This window comes from Galeopterus variegatus, unplaced genomic scaffold (genome assembly GCF_000696425.1).
Source record: "Galeopterus variegatus unplaced genomic scaffold, G_variegatus-3.0.2 Scaffold4801, whole genome shotgun sequence".
Taxonomy (NCBI): Eukaryota; Metazoa; Chordata; class Mammalia; order Dermoptera; family Cynocephalidae; genus Galeopterus; species Galeopterus variegatus.
In genome coordinates, this window is record NW_007730912.1 from 107,658 (window position 1) to 131,631 (window position 23,974).

The window sequence follows — 23,974 nt, forward strand, 5'->3', positions numbered from 1 at the left end:
CAAAAAGTTTTATATATCATATCACTTTAATGTATCATATCACTCTTAACATTTTGCCCAACTCATGAACTCGTGATTGTCAGGACAGGAAGTTGGGAAACACAAATAAGATTTTCATGTTTTATGCTCACTGAGGAAAACCAGTTAGATGTCTTTAACTTCTCACCTATTCCAAATACCACTGGATGAGTGGCCTCAACATTTGTACTTTAAGAGGCCCCAATGTTCCCAGAAACCCATGGAGTACAGGCTGTCTACACCCAGAAACAACACTAAGGCAGACAGAGGTCCTAGCAGTTAGAGCTGTGTCGCTTCAGCCCAAAGAAACACATTCAAGTCTGCAGGAAATGAAAAGCTGGGAGCTCTGTGCTCTTGCTGCCTCTAATTATTATATCTTACTGTTTTGTTCCCTTCAGAAAACATTAATCCAATCTGTGGATTTTTATTAATTTATTCCACTATTTTGACTTTCCGGATAACATTATAGGCAGTATGGTATCAAAAAAATGTACAAGAATGTATACAATGAGCTCACAACCTTAAATCACCAAGCTTGGAAGGAAATAAGCTATAAGTGAGATTCGGCAGAAAAAAAAACAAATTCAAACACCCGAAGTCTTCAAACTGGAATTATCAGATGCAAAATATAAAATAATCCATTATAAAATGTTTAAAGAAATAATTAGCAGAACTGAAAACATATTCACACAAAAACTTGCACACCAATGTCCACAGCAGCATTTATCTATAATAGCCAAAAAGTGGAAACAACAAATGGAAAAACAAAACGTTGTAGTGTCCACACAAAAAAATATTTCTCAGCCATAAAAAGAAATAAAGTACTGGGCCGGCCCGGTGGCGCACTGCTACAGTGCGCCGCTTGGGAAGCGCGGCGGCGCTCCCGCTGAGGGTTCGGATCCCACATACAGACCGGTTCCCGCTCACTGGCTGAGCGAGGCGTGGGAGCAACACCGAGGGTTGCGATCCCGTTGCCGGTCCTGGTCCAGTACAGGGGCGACACTGAGGGTTGCGATCCGTTGCCGGACACAGAAAAAGACAAAAAATAAAATAAAATAAAATAAATTGCTAAAATGGTGAATTTTATGTTATGTGAATTTTATTTAAAAAAAAAAAAAATGGGGCCAGCCAGTGGCTCACTCGGGAGAGTGTGATACTGATAACACCAAGGCCACACGTTTGGATCCCAAATAGGGATGGCCAGTTGCTCACTGGGTGAGCATGGTGCTGACAACACCAAGTCAAGGGTTAAGATCCCCTTACTGGTCATCTTTAAAAAAAAAAAAAAAAATGTTGGCAAAAAGTGCCAAAATATAACATCCACCTCCTAGAACAGTGTCTGGCATAAATACTCATAGGTACTTAATAAATTTCTAAAAAAACTAACAAGAACCTATTAAAAAATGACAGGCAGATTCAAGATCAAATACAAATTTTAGAAATAAAAAAATATTCTCTGTGAAATTAGAAACTCAATGAATGGATGGAACAGATACAGCTAAAAATAGAATTTTCAAAGCAGAAAAGAGTTTTGATGAAATCACTTAGAATGCATGACAGAAAAATATGTCAACGAAAACCACAAGAAAGGTTAACAGACATGGAGAACAGAACATCGGAATCCTAAAAGAATAGAGAGGTATAATCATAGTTAAGAATTCTGCAGAAATTAAGATATAAATCACAGATATGTAAAGAAAATATACCAAGATAGACAAACAAGAAATCTACAGCAAAATATTATAATTGCAAAACACCAAAGGAAAAAAAAAGATAAAAATAATCAGCCAGGAAAGAAAAGAATAAGTTTACCTCACAAAGAAACAATAATTAGACCAAGAGATGACCTCTCAACAAAGATAGGAGCCAGAAGATATTGTAGTATAGTCAAAGTGCAAGAAGAAAAGAAACGTCAACCCAGAATTGTGTACCCAGAATCCAAAAATTAAAGAATATACATATTTTTTTTCTCAAACACAGAGGGGGAATATAACAAAAAATGACCACATAGAAGATTTTAAATCAAGTCTCAACAAATTTTAAATAATCACCACCTGTTCTGATTATAATGCAATTAATTTAGAAACAAAAAGACAAAAGTATCCCCATACATTTGGAAATTAAAACACATACCTCTATATCATGTATCAAAGTAGAAATCATAATGCAAAGTAAAAATACACAGAACTGAATGATAATGAAAAATATTACATATTAAAACATGTGGAATGCAATACCTAGAACTATCATTTTTCCACTTAAGAAGTTAGATATAAACAAGATAAACCTCAAAAATAGTATTAGTTAATAAAACAGCATAAATTAATAAAATAGTAAAACAATACAACAGAAAGGGTCCAAACCAAAATTTGGTTCCTAAAACTTATATAGACCTCTGGTGAGAGTGACTAATAAGAGAAGGCATAATAAAAATATCATGTAGTAAGTGCTTCCAGCAGATATTAAAATGAGACTATATGGATAATTCTATCCCACCAAATTTGAAAACTTAGAAGAAATGGATAAATTCCTAAAAAACAAAGAAAACATAGAAATTGACCCCAGAAGAAATAGACCAGAAAAGTTCTTTAACTATTAAAGAAATGGAATCAGTATTTTAAAATCATCCATAAACAAGACACAGGCAGTTTTGCAATTAAGTGCTATTCACCATGCAAAGAACAGACTGATCTAAATCATACATACACCCATCTCTTGAAAAAAGAGGAAACACTACCTAACACAGTCTGGGAAACTGGTATAATCTTCATATAAAAACTAGACAAAGATGGTATGAGAAAGAAAAATTGCAGGTCGGGCTGGCCCGGTGGCGCACTGCTACAGTGTGCCGCTTGGGAGCGCGCCGGTGCTCCCGCCGAGGGTTCGGATCTCACATACAGACCGGCCGCTCACCGGCTGAGTGAGATGCGGGGGCAACACCGAGGGTTGCGATCCCGTTGCCGGTCCCGGTCCGATACGGGCGCGACACTGAGGGTTGCGATCCGTTGCCGGTCACGAAAAAAGACAAAAAAAAAAAAAAGAAAAAAAGAAAAATTGCAGGTCAATCTCATTCTTCATCACAGATACAGAATTCCTCAACAAAATATTTACAGGTCAAACTAAGGAATTTACTTTAAAAAAGGGGGGGGGGGTCTATACCAACAATGCAGGGGTAATTTAATACTGGAAAACTATAAATATAACTCATCTTATTAAGCTTATAGGGTAAATACCATACGTGATGGTCAATTTTATGTATCAACTTGCTTGGGCCATGGGATGCCAAAATATTTGGTCAAACATTATTCTGAGTGTTTCTTTAAGTGTATTTTTGGATGAGTTTAACATTTAAATCAATAGACTGAGTAAAGCAGACTGCCCTCCCTAATATGGACGGGTCTCATCTAAACAGCTGAAGGCCTAAATAGAACATATCTCCAAATAACAGGGAATTTTTCCTGCCTGCCAGCCGTCAGCTAGAACATCAGTTTTTTTCCTGCCTTTGCACTCACTGAAACATCATCTTTTCATGAGTCTTGAGCCTATCAACCCTTGGATTAGAACTACACCATCAGCTCTCCTGGGTCTCCAGCTAGCAGAGTGCAAATCTTCGGACATGTCAGCCTCCATAATCATGTGAGCCAATTCCTTATAATATACCTCTTTTTACACACACACACACACACACACACACACACACACACACACACACACACACACACACACACACACTCTCTCTCTCTCTCTCTCTCTCTCTCTCTCTATTGGTTCTGTTTCTCTAGAGAACCCGTGTGACCTCCCTCCCAAAAAGGCTAAAACTCAAAACTAATTCGTGGTTAAAAACACAAAGAAGGGGCCGGCCCGGTGGCGCACTGCTACAGTGCGCCGCTTGGGAAGCGCGGCGGCGCTGACCTGTACATAAAAAACTACAAAACTTTATTAAAAGAAACTAAAGGCCTAAATAAATAGAAAGACATCCCATGTTCACAATCAGAGTATTAATACCATTAAGATGGCAATACTTTCCAAATTGATCCACGGATTCAATGGATCTCTGTCAAAATCCCAGCTGGTTTCTTTGTAGAAAATGACAAACTAAAGGCATCGAAATAGGAAAGGAAGAAGTAAAATTCTCTATTCACAAATAACATGATCCTATATACAGAAAAATACAAAGAATCCACAAGAAAGCTACTAGGACTAATTAAAAAAAGTTAAGCAAAGTTCAATACTCAAAAATCAGTGCTGTATCTATATACCAACAATGAACAATCCAAAAAGGAAACTAAGTAATCAGTTCTACTTATAATCACACTTATAATATTCCAAAAGAATAAAATACTGAGAAATAAACTATGAAAGAACTGAAAAATGTGTACACTGAAAACTACATTGCTCAAAGAAATTGGGCCAGCCTGGTGGCGCACTGGAGAGTGCGCCGCTTGTCCCGTCGAGGGTTCGGATCCCATGTTGAGACCGGTTCCCGCTCACTGGCTGAGCACAGTGCAGGCACAACACCAAGGGTTGCGATCCCATTGCCGGTCCCTGGTGCGGGCGCGACACCGAGGGTTGCGATCCCGTTACCGGTCAGTAAAAAAGACAAAAAGGAAAAAAAAAAAACCCACAAAGAAAGGCTGGCCCGTGGCTCACTTGGGAGAGTGTGGTGCTGATAACACCAAGTCAGGGGTTAAGATCCCCTTACCGGTCATCTTAAAAAAAAAAAAGCACAAAGAAGAAAAGTTTAAAATTGCTAAAAGTGTCTGTGAAAACCCTACTGCAGACTTTGTATTTAATGATGAAATGTTTTAAAATCAAGAAGAATGCCTACAATTACCACTTTTATTCGCTGTGATACTAGAGATCCTAAACTGCACAGTAACGCACAGAAAAGAAACAGTATAAAGACTAGAGGAAAAAACCAAAACCAATGTTCCTCCCAGATAATGAAATCTATACAGAAACCCCAAAGAATGTACAAAAATGAACACATTATTCAAATTTCAAACTCATCTGGCATAAAATCAATATATAAGTATCAATTACATTTATATACATACAACAAACAGAAAAGGTACTGAAATGAAAAGTACTGTTTACAACAGCATAAAAAAATATAGATGCCTGTGGATAAATACTTTAAAAAATGAACAGATCTATACCCCCCAAAATTCTGAAACTTTATTAAAAGAATACCCTAAAGAAATAGATAATCTTGCTCATGGATAAAACATAAGCAATTCTCTCAAATTTGTTCTGCAGACTGATTTAATGCAATTCCAATTTTTAAAAATCCCAATGGAGGTAAGGAAAAGGGGATAATCTGACTACAATTTTTTTTTAAAAAAGCAAGCTGATTCTACCTTTTTTTAAAAGTTAAATCCCAAATAGCAAAACACTCCTAAAAAGCATGAGAAAAGTGGGGCATCTGTCCCTTATTAGTGGTGGAAGGATGAACTTTTCAGTAAATGATTCAGGAAAAACTTGTTACTCATATTGTGGGAAAAAATGAAGTTTGATCCCTATATTACACCACACAAAAATAAAAAACGTAACAATATATATAAAAAAGACTTAAGTGTCAAAGGCAACATCATAACATGTTCACAAGAAAATATAGGACAATATCTATACAACCTAGGGGTAAGGAAAGATTTCTTAAAGAAGACAAAAACAGTGCATGCCATTCAGTCAGATAAATTCAACTACACAAAAGTTAAGAATGCCTGTTCTTCAAGAAACACAGTGAATAAAAGTAAAAAGACAAGCAGCAATTATGAAAAAAATGTATAGCACACGTACTAAGTATTAATATCCAGAATACCTATATAAAACTCCTCAAACTAGTAAGAAAACATAAATCACTCAAAGGAAAAATAGGCAAAGACATGAACAGGCACTGAATATTACAAAAAATAAATTTATAAATTTCTTTTTATCTCAGGATTTATATCAACTTTAAGAATTAACTTACCACCAACCAAAAGAGAGATGGATGTAATTTTACTTAATTTATAAATCTCCCTGAGATTTATAAAACTTCCCTGGATTTCTCAGTGCTCTTGCAAAAAGCCCTAGCCTTCTGATATTCAGAAATACACATGATACAAAGATAGAGAATGTCTGCTTTCATTTCCCCGACAAATATTTTACTTTTCACATACCTTAAGAATTGGATCTATAGCCATTTACCTAGTTAATTGCTCTGAACCAAAAGGATAATAAATCTCTTATCTCCCTGAGAGTGCCAAGTCGGTAGATCACAAAGGCCTAGAGGTTACAGCACAGATAGGCCCTGAGGTGCTAAAACTGGAGTATTTACATCCCTAGGAATTTATATTTCAAGGAGGAGTGAGTTTTCAGGAATTTGTAAAAGTCTCATGGTCCAAGAGTGCTAACTGGCTCCTGGAGATTTTGTTTATATATACCAAAAGGATGGAGTTAATATTCATTACATTTTTAAAGAGACACATTCAGAAGGGAAGGGAAATAGCTGCATTCCTCCCCTTTATAAGCAAAGAAAAATCATTTGTCGGGGCCGGCAAAAGAAAAATCATTTGTCCTCATCCCTTGTCTATGAAGTGTGCAGCTACTCACACAAGACAAGTGACCTATCTCCTGTTGCACCCCCCCCCCAAAGAAAAATCATTTGTCGGGGCCGGCCCGGTGGCGCACTGGGTAGTGCGCCGCTTGGGAAGCGCAGTGGCGCTCCCGCCCGAGGGTTCGGATCCCACATACGGACCGGAGGTATTCACAAAATCTGTTTCTGATCCAGAATACCTTGTGTGCATATTCCAAACAAAATTATTAAAAACCCAATACTCAATGTACCTCCCATCATCATGAGACTATGAACAAAGTAGCTATAGTTAGAATAATCCCCAATGAAGTTTGCTGGAAAAAGGGTAACTACACAAAATAATCTGATACATTAGATTCAGGCAGTGTATCCTTGTGGAGTGCCAGTGCCCTTTAAGATCTAGGGTTGTAGTTTATTTCTTCTGGGAAGACACAATCCTCCACAAAACTAATATAATACTTGTTCAGGTGAAGAATGCTAATATCTTTCCTATCCTGATTCTCACTATTAGAAACTGAACAGAAATCATAATTTTCTAATAAACCCCTCCCTGTCCAATCTCTCAATACTCACTCTCAAACACAAGAACAAGCAAATTTGGATAATTCAGTGTCTTTCCATATCCAAACCCATTATTCTAAACTTTCACTTTCTGAACTAAGGAAATGAATAGATTTTGATCATGAAAAACCTGTATTATAGTCAGGCTTTCAGAGGAAAACAAGAAATGTGAATATATATATAAAAGTACATTTACATGGAGGGAATAGAGGGGAGAGAGGGAGGGAAGAAGAGGAAGGGAAAGACAGAAAGAAAGAGGAGATCTAAGACATCTGGCTCAAAGATTTCTACCCTATAGGTCAAAAATTTGTAACTCTGTTTATAATCTGAAACAAGGGACTGATTAAGCACATACATACACATACAATGAACTTCTATGTAGCCAATAAAAATGAAGCTTCAGGTTCTGAAAATCATTGCTATATATCTCCATTTGAATACCTGGAAAGTGTGGCTCCACAAAGTGAAGGGTAAAAAGTTAACTGTTGAAACACTTGTAATAAATGACACACGTGTGCAAAAAAGTTCTCTCCCTCTCTACTGGAACTTCCCTCCAACATTTAAACATGATCTCATCTACCTGAGGTTAAAAGAAAAGAAATTTTTGAACAGCCACTTCTCTTCTCTGCAACTACATCCTCTCCAGCTAAATCATACATATTGGCATCACACATTCATTTGCCATGTACTCCCCAACCCAATACACAATCTGATGTGTGACACAATTCCTCTACCCAAACTAGACATACTCAATATCTATTAAATTGAATACTACCTTGTAAATATCCTTTAAAACACTCTCTTCTATCATTATTCTTACATTTTTTATCCAACCCACTATCACTCTCTAATATAAGTTACCTACCTCATCTCCCCTCTTCAATTTATTCTCTACATACTAACCAAGGTAAACTTTCAAAACACAGATCTGATTATGTTGCATATACATTCAAAGACTCATCCCCACTCCCTTTAAAACTCTTCGAAACCCACTGCTATTAGGGTCAACTCCAAAATCCCAATCATTTGAACATTGCCTGAATGACACTGCATGACATATCTCCCTACTACTTTCACCCAATACTCTAGAGTGTTGTTTTCTTTCAACCTCATCAAGTTTCTTGTTCTTCTTGGATCTTCAAATTTACCACTGTCTCTACAAATGTGAAACAAACCACATTTATTTGAATAACCATAGTCATCAGAGTCTGTCTCATTCTTTTTTTTTTGGCAGCTGGCTGGTACTGGGATCAAACCCCAGACCTTGGTGTCATCAGTACCATATCTGTCTTGTTCTTTACTAAAGTATATATCTTGCATAAGAAAATGATACTCAATAAATATTTGCTGATTATCACATCCATAGTTACAAAGTACAATAAAGATACTTCATGTGGAAGACTGGTCAAGTGTCATGGCCAAAAAGAGTACCAGAGGCCACAGTAAAACACTGTTAACTAAATGGTAGCAACAAGACAAAGATTTTGTGGTACTTCCAGAGGTAAAAACAAACTGAAATATTAATATGATCACTTATTAACATGCGTATTTCTATGGGAGAATAAGGAACATTTTAAAACTTTTCACTCACAAGTTTTTCTTTCTCTAGTTTTTGCAGTAAATTCTCCATGTTACTTCCAATTCTTGTCTTTTCTACAACTTCATAAAGGCTGCAATACATTCCATTCTTCAAAACTGACGCACGAAAAACAATACATAGTAAATATCCATAACAAGTCTTCTTCTTATATATTTTAGTAAAATTAAATTCCTTTACCTTCATTTGGACCTAAGTATGTCTCCTTATAAAACAGTGCTGGAGGGATTTTCTGTTTCAGATGATCAATACTCATAACCGTTTCAACATCTAACTTCTCAGGACTGAAAGAAAATTGAAAAAGCATGTTTGCTTTACCTATATTTTTAACTCTAGCAGTGTTATCACACACCAATAGTATACTGGATAGAAAACAGAAAGGCATATTTTTTAATATCTTACCTTATTCTAAAGAGGATTTGATATGAAACACACACATAGGTAAACAGATAGCCTGGCTATATTATCAACCTTCCATCTTTAAGCCAGAAGAGCTAACCCTATATGCCAATTTTACTAAGCAAAAAGATAAAAGGTTGTCATTTTATTAAAGACAATTTAAGTATGAACTGTTCATCTTCAAACATTTATGAAGGCCCATGATGTTTACTGTGGTGTTAGAAAAAGATCATTTTAGACCTTTCTATTCCAACATATGTTGCAAAGGACCGAAAACAGCCTGTATATTTTAACTTAACTTACCACATCAAAGATCTTTCCAATAAAGAACTGGTTGGTAACTTTTAAATCTATTATATTCAAATTGCTAAATGAAAAATATACCTAATTAGGATAAAACTTTGAAAAATTATTTTTCAGATTTAAAATCACCAAGAAAAGGTTTCATGTCATAAATGTATATAACTAGCCCATCCTCAAATCAAGACAAAGAAACAGAAGGTTCATTTTGCCAATTAATTTTCTGAAGTTATCAAATCAACCTTTTTAAAAACAAATGAACATTTATATTTAAATTCTTATTAAGGACCAAAGTAAAATTTAAATGTGAAAAACAAGGAAAAAAGCTGAAGAAGAAACTGGTACAATTAGAAGCTACCAACTGCTATTTTCTCATAATGTAAGAAATGTTTCTTATAACATACTTACAGCTTGATAGGCAAAAAAGCACGAGTGGCTGACCTCAGAGAAATATAACACAGAAGCTTTCCTTTATTTAAAAGCTGTCCTTTCCACAAGGTATAATTAAATTTATCTAAATAAAAAGAATAATGACACAGCTCAGTCTCTTGACAGCCCAGAGAAGTAAATGCATATTTACTAGAAATAAAGAGGCAAAATATTAAGAAACAGGGCCAGCCCCGTGGTGCACTCGGGAGAGTGCGGCGCTGGGAGCGCAGCGACGCTACCACCGCGGGTTCGGATCCTATATAGGAATGGCCAGTGCGCTCACTGGCTGAGCGCGGTGCGGGTGACACCACACCAAGGGTTGTGATCCCCTTACCGGTCACGAAAAAGACAAAGGAAAAAAAAAATATTAAGAAACAAGGTTTAAATAGAAAACAAACAAAAAAGTGATATTTTTACTTATAGAAGAGTTCAAATATTAGGATTTTAGTTTCAAAATCATTCCAACTACAAAGAATAATAATCTTATCTATCTAAAAGTCCTCACCAGAACGCTGAGGAACAAAGACAATACAATTACTGCCTCTTATTTTCCCCAAAGATTATATTAAACCTGGGTAACTATATAAATGTACACGATGTCTCCTATCTTCCACTCGTTCTCTGTTCATTATGGAGAAACTTAAAGATAGGTAATGTTAACATTACTTTTTAAATCTCCGCTAAATATCTCTTCTAAATCCTCAAACTCTGATGAATTTAATTGTTTTACTTTTTACCTCTTTCAATTAAAGTGTTAAAACCCTTTGGCCTATTCACAGTAAAAGCCACTTCTCAAAGGAGACCTTATGCTTGGACAACCAAATGATGTTACATCACAACATAGCCTCATTCTCTTTTTCATACTTTACAAATTTTCATTCATTATAAAAATAAAACAAAGCACTTATTACTCTTTTACTATATGTACTTATTCTTTTGATTATAAAACTAAAGAAATATAAGAATCTTACCTATGTTTCTATCTGCATTAAAGCTGTTAGATCTACAAATAAATTTTTAAAGAGAAAAGAAAAACATTACTGATTGGTAATAACGTGAACGTTCATATTTAGGACCCTGATATAAGTGCTATTTTTAAAGGCATATTGCACAAGAGGATTAAATCCTTCCTTCCAAGTAGGAAGAACAGATAAATTACTCATTAGAAAATTTAATAAATTCAAGTCCACTTAGAGAAAACAGAAATATAGGCTGAGTATCCCTTATCCAAAATGCTTGGGACCAGAAGTGTTTTGAGGTTTGGAGTTTTTCAGACTTTAGAATAATTGCATTATACTTACTGGTTCAATATTCCCAATCCAAAAATCCAAAATGTGCTCCAATGAGCATTTCCTTTTTTTTTTTTTTTTTTTTTTTAAAGGGATGGCCGGTGCGATGCGCTCACTGGCTGAGTGCGGTGCAGCCGGTCACAAAAAGGACAAAAAAATAAAAATAAAAATAAAATAAATAAAAACAGCAGTATTTCCAAATCTATAGCTATCATGTGACTCTAAATACAAGTATGTGCAGGTACTCAAAGCAAAAATAAGTAGACATTTCACCATTTTACCTACATCCCTATAAATTTACTTATTCCATTTAGCTAAAACATTTTCTGGCATCACCACATGGGGGAAAAAAAAGGTAAAATGCTTTGTATTTGGTCACCTTATATTAGAGCTTGTAAGAAATCATCAACAATACTCAAAACTAATTGAAAATCAGAATCACCTGGAAGCTTTTACCAATGCCTAGGATGCCCACTAAATATTTGATTTAATTGGTTTGAGGTGGGGGGCTATGGCTCCCCATTTCCAGGGGAACTAATACACAAAATTTCACTTTTAAAAACTGCCATTGACTCAACTTTCAATACCAAGACAAAAAGGTTCACCAGATGAGATTTAAGTAAATTTTACTTTGTATTTCCACATAATTTGTCCTTCACATTGACATTTTAAAAGTCATCATGAACACCCAAGTATCCAATTAATTTCAAGGGACGTTAAAAAAAAAAAAAGGAAGGAAACAAAGTGGTCCTCCTAATTCAGCAGCACAGGACCTGTTATATAATATTAATTTGGATGAAGTCTAAACTCCTAAGTCTTACCTTGATGAAGATACAAACTTCGGAGTTTGTATATCGTCTTTGTAAATAAATGACACAACTGCATATGGACAAACATGTCTTGGTCTTTGCCTTAGTTCATCAAAGCCATACTCATAAAAATAATACTAAAAATAAAAAAACAAAATATTAACTTATTTAAGAAGGCAAGAACTCCTGACTTTTGATAAATATAAAACCATTTAAGCACCTCTGATAGAAAATGTCTTTAAGGGCCGGCCCGTGGCTCACTCGGTAGAGTGCGGTGCTAATAACACCAAGGCCCCGGGTTCGGATCCCACATAGGGATGGCCGGTTCGCTAACTGGCTGAGCGTGGTGCTGACAACACCAAGTCAAGGGTTAAGATCCCCTTACCGGTCATCTTTTAAAAAAAAAAAAGAAAATGTCTTTAAGCTCTGCCTGTCAATTTAACTAAGATAATGTGCACTTTATATTCATGTTGTGACACAAAATATTGTGTTTCTATGTGTATCAGATCCCTGTGTACTATTGGGTACTGCAAAAGTTTACTTCTGAAGAGCTGACCATTGCAAATGTGCAACAGGATTTCCTAATAAAAATATTACAAATGGAGCATAAGCTCAGTGGAGCCCAGGTCAGTCAAGAATAGCCAACTTGACACAGAACATAAAATTCTAAAGGACACAATCTCAATCAAACCTAACTACCATTTTGCTTATTATTTCAAAGAAAAACACGTCTGGGCTCCAACTACAAACAAACCAGCAAAAGAGATGTGGAAAAGAATACAAACAGGTGATAAAGATTGTTCACCCTCTTCCTACTACCTATCAGCCTCTCCACTTCACCTATTCTCCCCATTCATTAGACTAGGGTTTTACAGACCAGAGATTTCCTTTAAAAAGAATGCCTGAGTTTACAGACAAAGCAGCATTGTCCTTTAAAGTCCATTCCCCTGGGAAATTATTGATTTTAATAATGTTGCTATTGCTCTAAAAATGCCTGGAAGTTATTCTGAAACATAAAGCCAGTTTATAAGTCCGCTTAAAAAAAACAGTAATTACTTGATAGTTATACCTCATGTCTATCAATACTACTAGTATCTAAAAGATAATCGAATGAATCAGCTCCAGGTGACAATGGTGAATATAATTTTGGCTAAAAGCCCTATAATAGGTCTTCCCCACTGAGACATTTCAAAAAGAGGAGAGGGTTTGATCCCTGTACCAGCTAGCTAGCCCACCCCCCACCCCACCCCCCAAAAAGAAAAGAGCAAGAATAAATTTTATTTTACATAAATGAAGTAAAAACTAAAAAAAGAAAAAACATTTCCACGGAGGTTAACATCACCACTTTCCACATATAACCCGTTTGGATATATAGGTTTTGTACACATCTGTTAAAAAGAATAACATTACTTTGTAGTCAAACCTCACATAAAAACATAACACTGAAATTCATCAAATATTACACTTTTAAATATGTATAGTTTACTACGTATCAATTACTCCTGAATAAAGCTTAAAAATTTAATTCTAAATCTGCATCTTAAAAAAGCTAATAAGAGCCGGCCCCTTGGCTCACTCAGAGAGCGCAGCGGCTGGTAGCAGTGAGGCCGCAGGTTCAGATCCTATATAGGGATAGCCGGTGTGCTCACTGGCTGAGCGTGGCAGACAACACCATGCCGAGGGTTGTGATCCCCTTACTGGTCAGAAAAAAAAAAAAAAGCTAATAAAAAGAAAATATCAAATCAATAGTACAAAATGTTATGAATTAAGATTATTTCAAGGGGCTTCAACTTTACCTTGAAAGATGAGTAGTATTTTTTTTTTTATTAGGTAGATGATCTTTCTAGGCCAGGAAAAGCCAAGGTTTCAAAATGAAATGAGGTATGTTGAAGGCAGTGATCACAAAAACCAGGCTGGAGGTCACAGTCAACAAGCAGAGAGAGCTAGACTAAGGAGTCTTAATATTACCCCGTAGGCTTGAAGTACCATCTCGGAAACACTGAACTACAGGAGTGAGAGACACTGGAGTCTAGCAGTGATATATAGAAACCAGTGTCTAGACTAATGTGGTGGCAGAGGGAACTGAAACGGGGACATTTTAAAGGATTTGGTAACAAACAGATATGAGGTCATAACATTAAAATGGATCCAAGCACCTACCTGAGTAAGCTCATAGGCTCTGTAAGCCCAAAGTGATGTAACTCTATTGGCATTCTTTGACATGTGACATTCATGCTTTGGTGTGGGGTCCAAAGCACTTTTATTTAACATAGATTCCAAACTTTTTACACCCATGGGGTCGTATATACTCTTTATTTTACCCTAAAATATAGAAAACATTTAAGTACACACCAAAACCTAGTTATTGATTATATAATATTAATATTATAGAATACTTCTTTGAATATAAATCACCTATACCAATAATTATTTTCCTGTAATACCTGGTAATAAAGTTAGTACCCAATACTTTTCACCAATATTAAAGCACTAAGAGGGCCAGCCCATGGCTCACTTGGGAGAGTGTGGTGCTGATAACACCAAGGCCAAGGGTTTGGATCCCTATCTAGGGATGGCTGGTTGCTCACTTGGGAGAGCGTGGTGCTGACAACACCAAGTCAATGGTTAAGATCCCCTTACCAGTCATCTTTGAAAAAAATAAAATAAATAAATAAATAAGGCACTAAGAAAAAAATCAACCATAAAAAAAAGATGTTTAAATTTATTTAGTAACAGATAAGTAGAAATATATTCACAACACTCTTCACTAACCTAAATCACATTATCTACATATTACCCTTTTTTCCTCATTCTTTTCTTGAAAAGGAAAACAAACTCTTAAATACAGTTAGCTTAAATCAAACATGACAAACCACTCTCAAAAGTATCATTATATACTAAATACCAGCAAACACAGACTTTTAGTCAAACTTCTACTTGGGGTCAACTAGAATTCAAATTCAAATCAAATGTCTTTAATACGTAAAACGTAAGTTAAAATTACCTTCATTATTTTAAAAATAACAACATCACCAATTGCCCCAGCTTCCAAAGGATTAGCTTGTAATAAATCAGCATACCTAGAAAGATACACACCTAGTAAAGAAGGAAAAATTAAAGAATTTGAATAAGTAGGACAAGAATACAAAAAAAACTCAAATATTTAACTTAATAATAAAAGAGATAAACAGTATGACAACTTTCTAAAGAAATTTAAGGACAGTAAAGATAACTGATATCTAACCAAAGCAAAAATAAAACCAGAAAAAATATGAAACTAATTACATTTTGCAAAATAGCTAGGACAAAAATAAGATTTTTTTTAAAAAGTAATCTTCGATCAATATGAAGTATGAAAAATCAGAAACAAAAGACAAAACTGGTTTTACATTTCAGAACCTTGGGCCCGCCCTGTGGCTCACTCAGGAGAGTGCAGCGCTGGGAGCGCTGAGGCCACGGGTTCGGATCCTATATAAGGATGGCCGGTGCGCTCACTGGCTGAGCACGGTGCGGGCGACACCACGCTAAGGGTTGCGATCCCTTTACTGGTCACCAAAAAAAAAAAAAAGAACCTAAGACTAGTCTCCTTTTCTGGGAATACAATAAAGCATACATGAATTTAATTATAAAGACTGCAGCAAAATTATAGGATAATTATAAATATATTATAAGTTGTAAATATATTAAAAATATACTTAATATATTTTTAAATGGCAACTTAATAGTAGATATATATAAATGAAAAAGAAAAAAAGATTACCTCTGGAAGGACTACCGAGAATTGTTATTTTGGACTGGCCCACATGTAATCCTTTCTCACATATGCTTTGAACCTAAAATAAACAAAACACTTCATCTTGCAATCATAACATTAAAAACATAAAAAGATAATTTGTAAACTTGTTCTAAATAAAATCCAAGCTTCTAAACTACATATATTCTACATTACAGAAATTTCACATATATGCCAGTTTATGACTGTATCGTTGTGAAACTAACAATGCTTCCAAAGTAACTATATCTGGGCTGGCCTGTGGCTCACTCGGGAGAGTGCAGTGCTGATAACACCAAGGCCACAGGTTCGGATCCCATATAGGGATGGCCGGTTAGCTCACTGGGTGAGTGTGGTGCTGACAACACCAAGTCAAGGGTTAAGATCCCCTTACCGGTCATCTTTTAAAAAAAAACAAAGTAACTATATCTGGGCTGGCCTGTGGCTCACTCGGGAGAGTGCAGTGCTGATAACACCAAGGCCACAGGTTCGGATCCCATATAGGGATGGCCGGTTAGCTCACTGGGTGAGTGTGGTGCTGACAACACCAAGTCAAGGGTTAAGATCCCCTTACCGGTCATCTTTTAAAAAAAAACAAAGTAACTATATCTGAAATCCATTTTTCTTTATGCTAGGTATGACAGATACTCTAAATTCGTGCCACTCACATATAACCATTTAGAGAGAATTAGAACCAGTAGATATTAAAGAGAAAGCAAGCCCACCTAAACTTCTTCAATAAAAGGGGAAAAAACGTTTCCAAGTACAGCACATTTAATCAACAATATAGAAAATAATTTTTTTTTTCTTTTGGTGGCTGGCTGGTACAAGGATCCAAACCCTTGACCTTGGTGTTAAAACACTGAGCTCTAACCAACTGGGCAAACCAACCAGCACTGAGGATAATCTTTTTTTTTTTTCTCTTTTTTTGGCAGCTGGCTGATAGGGGGATCTGAACCCCTGACCTTGGTGTTATATAAGGCTGTGCTCTAACTAACTGAGCTAACCAGCCAGCCCAAGGATAATCTTTTTTTAATAAAGGGAAAAGAATTACCAAAAGCACTTTCTAGGGGAAGAAAATAGAATTGGTCAGAGAAAAAATGAGAACATTTGAAAAGCAAATTATGAAACAATGAAACATCTTCATTTCTTTCACTTACATCAAAAAAAGTTAGTTTCTAATTAGCAAGTGTACTGTTGAATTGCAAAATCCATAACTTACAATGGAAAATCTTTAAATTCTTTTATAAAATAGGCTAACTCACCTGATATCGATCAACCATCAGAAATGCATAGGATTCTGAAAGTTCCTTATCTAAACGACCATCAAACTTCAGTTCTCTTCGCTTTTCTGTAAACTAAATAAAATCAAATCTATAACAACTCCTCAGCATGTGACTACATTTTTCAAGGTAAGAGTTTCAAGAATTTTTTCCAAAAAATCCCATACCTATCTTTTCTCTCCCTGTACTTTCTGCCCTTCAGTTTTTCCCATTTTAACTAGCTCTTTACCCATGCAATAATCAAATATGCACCTAATGTTTATCAACTTTAGCTGAATTTCTATTAAATTTTTACCATACTCCAACTCTCCCATAGATTATAAATTCATGTTTTAGTTCTTTGTATCTCCCACTTTACTTAATATGGTGTACTGCATACAGTAGGTGATTTAAATGACCAACTGCTAGACTATAACCTCAATTAGGACAAGGAAAAATGTTCATTTCTTTATAACTGTATTCTCAATGTCAAGCACATAAGATGTGCTTCATATACATTAACAGGATAAAAGAATAACTTGGTCAAAGTACTCTGAACTGTAAGTCATCTTAAACTGCTGACTTCCACTTTTAGGTACAAACAAATATATATTAAAAATCTAACATTTTATATTCAGTATTCAGACATTACTGCTCTTCAATAATATAACTAATGAATCTTCAGTCTAAATTTTCATATAAAATTAACAAATAATTGCTATTACACCATGAAACTACATCAAACTACCAAGATTTAAATATTCTCTGGGAGCCAATAACATTAATGCCTTTTAGGGATCCTTTCAAAGTTAAATTTGGATTGCACTTGGCTAACCAACTTGTAAAAAGATAAAATTAACATGAGGGTACTTCAAAAAGTTCATGGAAAAGATTTGTATTATCCACTAATGATATTAACACAATCCAGCCACCAGGCAATAATTGCAGGAATAATTAAGCATATTCTAAAAAAAAAAATACACATTTGATTTCATTAACTATCTTCCAATTTAGGCATTTAGTTAAATTAACATGTACTCAAAATAAATGAAAGAGCAAAAAGCCTTAATATGAATTTACAATTAAACCATTATAACAGTAAGCTATCCCTATGCTTTAGATTCATTTTCAGGAAAGATGTTATTTTACAAAATTACACATTTAAGAATTTCACGGAGCAGATAAACATAATGCTATAGCACCAATGTTTAGGGGGGAAAAAAAAACAAGTCTAAAGGCATCTTTAAGACTTGTTTTTCCCTTCCATAATTTGGCTCTCCTAAAATCTTTAGTATTTCTAGAGAAAAGGATTTTTTTTTCCAGGCCGTTAAAAGAGTTCTGAAAAGCTTACAATAAATACCATTTAAAACATACCTCCTTTTCCAAAAGCTCGTTATGTATCAAGCAAGCACGTTTGTAGTTAAAATTTGTTACCGAGGTTGGTTCAAGGTAAGATGAATGGAGAATATTTAAAACATCTTCAAATTCTCGAGAGCCTGGATTTAATGGCTGGAAAAGTGCTAAAATAAAAAACATTATTAAGATTACTCCATCTTAAATGTAGCTTCTCGTATTTTTGTAGGTTAATCTGACTTTAAATAAAGTGAAAAAGGCATCAAGCCTATCTTATTTTGTGACATGCCAATGAGATACTAACTTACTGAAGAAAAATTAAAACCAGCTGCCTACACTGACCAGTTCCTTCAGCAATGAGGATATGGCATTATACATGCACATAAGGGGGTTGCAATTTTGCAAACCTTAGGGACGCTACAATTAGGCAACCTAGATTGCTTGCAGTCTCATACAAATCTACGCGTATCCTCAACTTGTCTCAACTCCTATTTTACATTACATTGAGAAAGTATGCCTAAGACCACGTATTTCAGCAAACTAAATGCTTACACCATAAATGAAAGCATAACAACATTTGTATCCTCAACTTGTCTCAACTCCTATTTTACATTACATTGAGAAAGTATGTCTAAGACCACGTATTTCAGCAAACTAAATGCTTACACCATAAATGAAAGCATAACAACATTTAAGACACTTACACGTCTATGTAATGACTGTGTTTAATACTAAAGTTGGAAGTAAAATATGATGTACCCAAATAGCTTCTTGTATTATCATTATAAAGTAGTAGTGAGCTGGCTAGTTGTAGTGTGTAAAATGGAGAACTCCAGCTATCCTAATAACCACTATATGCCACACACTATACACGAGACAACACATGGAAAAAGCTCTAAGCACAGCATCTGGTGCATAGTAAAATGGTTAAGTTTTTATTCCCCGTGTCCCCAACCATTTTACATCCCATTTAATTTTAAAAACACTTAAGTCAAATATCCAATCTGTTCTTTGAGCATATTGGTCTGATAATCTCAAATTTCTACTTTATATGTGAAATATTTTATTATTAAATTTCAAAAATAAAATCGGTACATATGAAATTTTCCCCAATCAAAAAGGAATCACGGGCCGGCCCGGTGGCGCACTGCTATACTGCGCTGCTTGGGAAGCGCGGTGGCGCCCCCGCCGAGGGTTCGGATCCCACATACAGACCAGCCGCTCACTGGCTGAGCGAGGGGCGGGAGCAACACCGAGGGTTGCGATCCCGTGGCCGGTCCCGGTCCGGTACGGGCGCGACACTGAGGGTTGCGATCCGTTGCCGGTCACGAAAAAAGACAAAAAGGAAAAAAAAAAAAAAAAGGAATCACTTATTTTTCACTACAGAAAGAACTATTCATAGAAACTATGTTATAATCTATTACCTTAATTTTTTTCAAGACACTATTTAATAAGGGTCAACAAACATCAGTCAAGATACTGTTGGGCCACTACTGAAATCATATTCTACTTGTACATGTTCGTCAAGGTAATAGATGGCAGTTAACTCATAAATAAGCAGCTTCCACTTTATTTTCTATAGTTACATATACTGTATATACTTTAAAGGACGTGATGGCAAACAATATATCCATTCATCCATTCATTTACCAAACCATGTGTCTGTAAAAATGTAGTTTTCAGTGAGAGACGTGTATACAAAAAATGGTTACCACTACTTCAGGATTGCACCCTAAAAAATTCAAGTTATTGAAATGCAATAAAAAAGATACTGACTGGGTATAAGATCAAAAAATAAAGCACTCAAATAGACCAACACTACCAAACACAAAGCGTCCTAAAATCAAATTTGTAGCACATCAACACTCAATAATCTATTGAGTGGGCCGAGCCCGTGGCGCACTCCCGCCGTGGGTTCGGATCCCATATAGGGATGGCCGGTTCGCTCACTGGCTGGGCGTGGTGCTGACAACACCAAGTCAAGGGTTAAGATCCCCTTACCGGTCATCTTTTAAAAAAAAAAAAGAAGAATCATATGGCTTCAATTTCTATGAAATTTTACAAGTCTACATAAAAGAAACTATTTTCCTTAGTTAAGCTGCCCCAAAACTACTTCCACCATCAATCTAAAGTTAAAAAATAATGGGCCAGCCCGTGGCTCACTTGGGAGAGTACAGTGCTGATAACACCAAGGCCCCGGGTTCAGATCCCATATAGGGATGGCCGGTTCGCTCACGGGCTGAGCATGGTGCTGACAACACCAAGCGGGTTCAGATCCCATATAGGGATGGCCGGTTCGCTCACGGGCTGAGCATGGTGCTGACAACACCAAGTCAAGGGTTAAGATCCCCTTACCGGTCATCTTTTAAAAAATAAATAAATAAATAAATAAAGTTTAAAAATAAACCACATAAATTTGCATAAGTTAACATTCAAATTATTCTTTAAAAAGTACTTAACATTTCCATTTCATTCCAAAGCAATATCCCATGGAGTTATGTCAAATATTTGTACTCAAGAAGACTGTCAACAAGGGAAAAAATTTTTTTTTCTTTTCTGGGCAACGGCCAGTAAGGTGACCAGAACCCTTGACCTTGGTGTCAGCACCACGTTCCACCAATTGAGCTAACCGGCAGCCCAGAAAAAAAACTGTTGCAAATGAAAATACAGAAAAAGGTGTAGGACTTTAGGTATAACAATAAATACCTAAGTCCTGGGTATTTTGTCTTTCAAATGCATCAGCAGCTTCACAAAAATAAAATTATGCTACAACTACTTTTAAGGATTTCAAATCAATGTGCTGGTAATGGCAGTTTAGAAATTTAGTTAATTTCATGTTCTGAATGTACATTCCCTGTTGGTTCTTAGTAATTTTATGTCCTTAGTAAGACATCTCTTAGCACTGCATATACCCTGATCGATATATCTCATCACTTCTTTTAAAGGAAACATACATCATAATCTCAATTACAAGTCATTATTTGAGGGAAGACAGTATCCAATACACAGTTCTCTGGATTCTGACAGTTTACGAGTCTAAACACTAATGGTCTACCCACCATCACCACTTTTCAAATACTGTATGAGCTTTACATGCATTATCTCATTTAATCACCAAAACCACCCTAAGTAGTTCAAAATGTCCATTTCTCAAGTGAACCCGGACAGATAACAGTTAACTTGGCCCAAGGGTTCAGTTAACGAATGAATAAGGCAGCTAGGATTCAAATTCAAGCTGTCTGCCTCCAAATCTATATTTTTAATTATAAGTAAAATAAAAGATGTGTGTGGGTATCAGAGCTGGAAGTCTCCAATCATGTCAAGAGCTAGAAAAATATGATTGTTTCCTCATTTTATAGACCAGGAAACCATGTAGAACGTTTATGCATGGGAAATTTGCTACAGAATGAAAAATTAGAGACTACGCTTTCTACCCTCTTATGTCTTCAAATCTCTTAAATATTTTTTCTAACTGTAATTTTCCTAAAGGGATACATGGCCAAGTCAAAACACCCTTTTTTGGTTTATAAAGGTAAATGGCAGTAGCAATAGAAGTTCTTTCACACATTAAGAAACATATTTTGCTTATTTAAAGGACTTCCATTAAATGCATGTCAAAAAGATGGCTCAGTTCATTTCTTATACAAGGTTTCCCTATTGAAAAACTTATTATAAATGTGTATTTTATGGGATTAAAGAACACAGATTTAGAAGGGCACTTGATGATTTACAGTTCAGATGAAGAAACTGATAGTATCATAAAACCAAAACTAGAATTCATATCTCCTGACTCCCAGTCATACTATCATCAATTTTTTTTTAATTACTGGCAACATACAAAATTTAGTTCATCAAACAGCAGGTTGGTCCCTTAATCAAAGGAACATTTCCCTCAAGTAATTTTAACAATTTAGTGTTAATGAAGATTTTTTTGTATTATGTTATAATGAAATTATATATATACATATATAAAAACAAGCTAAACTTTTAAAATAAAAAAGATGGACCACTACTATCAAAACATGTAAGTAAATTTATATGCAGTATAAACAAAGAAGTTTCCTGATTTAAAGTAATTCACAGGGCCGGCCCGTGGCTCACTCGGGAGAGTGCGGTGCTGATAACACCAAGGCCCCCGGTTCGGATCCCAGATAGGGATGGCCGGTTAGCTCACTGAAGACAGACATGACGAGAGAGGCCAAGGATCTACATAACAAGAGTCCTCAAACCAAGACTCACCATACCCAAAGAGCTAGTTCCTGCAGGTGTTTTCTCCTGATAATCTGAATACTGGAAAGAAAAGACAAGGTGAGGCTCTTACTACACTCACTCAACTGGACCCAAAACAGAGATCCAGGAGTGTCACTGGTAAGGAAATTTGCCTTTGCCAGCTTGGCCAGAGGTCCCAAGATCTCAGCTGCAGTCTACAAAGCAAATACCTCATCACCAAAACTGCTGGGAGGAAAACAGTCCCAGTTCCAACTTGGGTCCAGCGCTTGGGGGGTCTGAAAATTAACTGACAGTAGACTAACAGGAGAAAAGACAAAGTTTACTTGCACATGCTCACGGAAGCCTCTCAGTGATGAGCAACTCACTAAATAAAGGGTTTATATACCAAACTGCACAAAGGAATGAGTTTTAAGGCTTAATTCACAGAAGAGGAAACAGCAAGAATAGGTTGGGGGATCTACAATTCTGTCTGAATCCACAGCTGATGTCTACTGGTATTAATGATTATAGTACAATGACTATCCACTTGTTTTTCACAATAATTAATATATTTTTGAAAACCACTGTTCTTCAGTCTAAAAAAATTACAGATAATGCTTTAGGAATGGTTGTTTCATCTCTAAACCAACGTTGAACATAGGAATGAAGACGCTAGCACAGATCATGGGAGACCAGCACAAATATGAAACATCTTTGAACTGAGGTAGGTCAAAGAAAATTTTACCTTCATTTATATGTACCTATTAAACGTGTTATGTGGATGACTGGGTTCTGCCTAGACTCTCTTGCTCATTTACTTCTATATAGGGAGACGTATAATTCTCAGAGCCCAGTTATCCATATACAACTACTAAACACCATGTAAGTTTCCTTAAGAATGAGACACTGGCCCCTATCTTCAAAAAGACAACTGCTAACGCCATGGGAAAAGATAGGGGTTGGGCACAGAATTAGTCATTAATTCTCCTGGACTATAAACCAGTATGGAAACCAGTGCACAAGAGCAGTTAATTTTTGTGACTCCCCTGTACCCTACAGAAAACATTAACCCATAAACATCTTCCAGAAAGTGAATTATCACTACTGTTTTCCCAAGAACTCTGGAGGGAAAATTATATCAAATACAATTACCAATTTTAATTAACTTTTGACGACTTACTAGATATAGAATAAAAGAAGGCAACAGTGCAACATCTACTAACTATGCAAGTTTACAATTTGGTCAAATGTAAGAACAACGACTCTTTACACTATAGGAAATAGCCAACTAATAAATACATCTCAAAAACAGTAAAATTTTTTTTTTTTTTTTTAAAGATGACCGGTAAGGGGATCTTAACCCTTGACTTGGTGTTGTCAGCTCCACGCTCACCCAGTG

The 23,974-nt window shown here is 35.8% G+C and overlaps 1 protein-coding gene across 7 annotated transcripts in view; it reads right to left on the bottom strand.

Moving 5' to 3' along the window:
* The window catches only part of FAM208A (family with sequence similarity 208, member A), a 63,294-nt gene that overhangs the window by 23,410 nt on the left and 15,910 nt on the right, over positions 1-23,974 (bottom strand). For 6 of the 7 annotated variants that reach the window (XM_008588396.1, XM_008588394.1, XM_008588395.1 and 3 more), the window contains exons 1-10: positions 18,388-18,463; positions 17,017-17,109; positions 15,740-15,812; positions 14,984-15,075; positions 14,140-14,301; positions 11,992-12,116; positions 10,853-10,884; positions 9,861-9,966; positions 8,934-9,037; positions 8,748-8,851 (exon numbers count right to left, since the gene is read on the bottom strand). In XM_008588396.1, the coding sequence (XP_008586618.1) occupies positions 8,748-8,851; positions 8,934-9,037; positions 9,861-9,966; positions 10,853-10,884; positions 11,992-12,116; positions 14,140-14,301; positions 14,984-15,075; positions 15,740-15,812; positions 17,017-17,034 (816 nt within the window). In that variant the 5' untranslated portion in view covers positions 17,035-17,109; positions 18,388-18,463. Of the gene's footprint in view, positions 1-8,747; positions 8,852-8,933; positions 9,038-9,860; positions 9,967-10,852; positions 10,885-11,991; positions 12,117-14,139; positions 14,302-14,983; positions 15,076-15,739; positions 15,813-17,016; positions 17,110-18,387; positions 18,464-23,974 lie in introns of those variants that run through there. The other variant, XM_008588399.1, reaches the window with a different exon arrangement.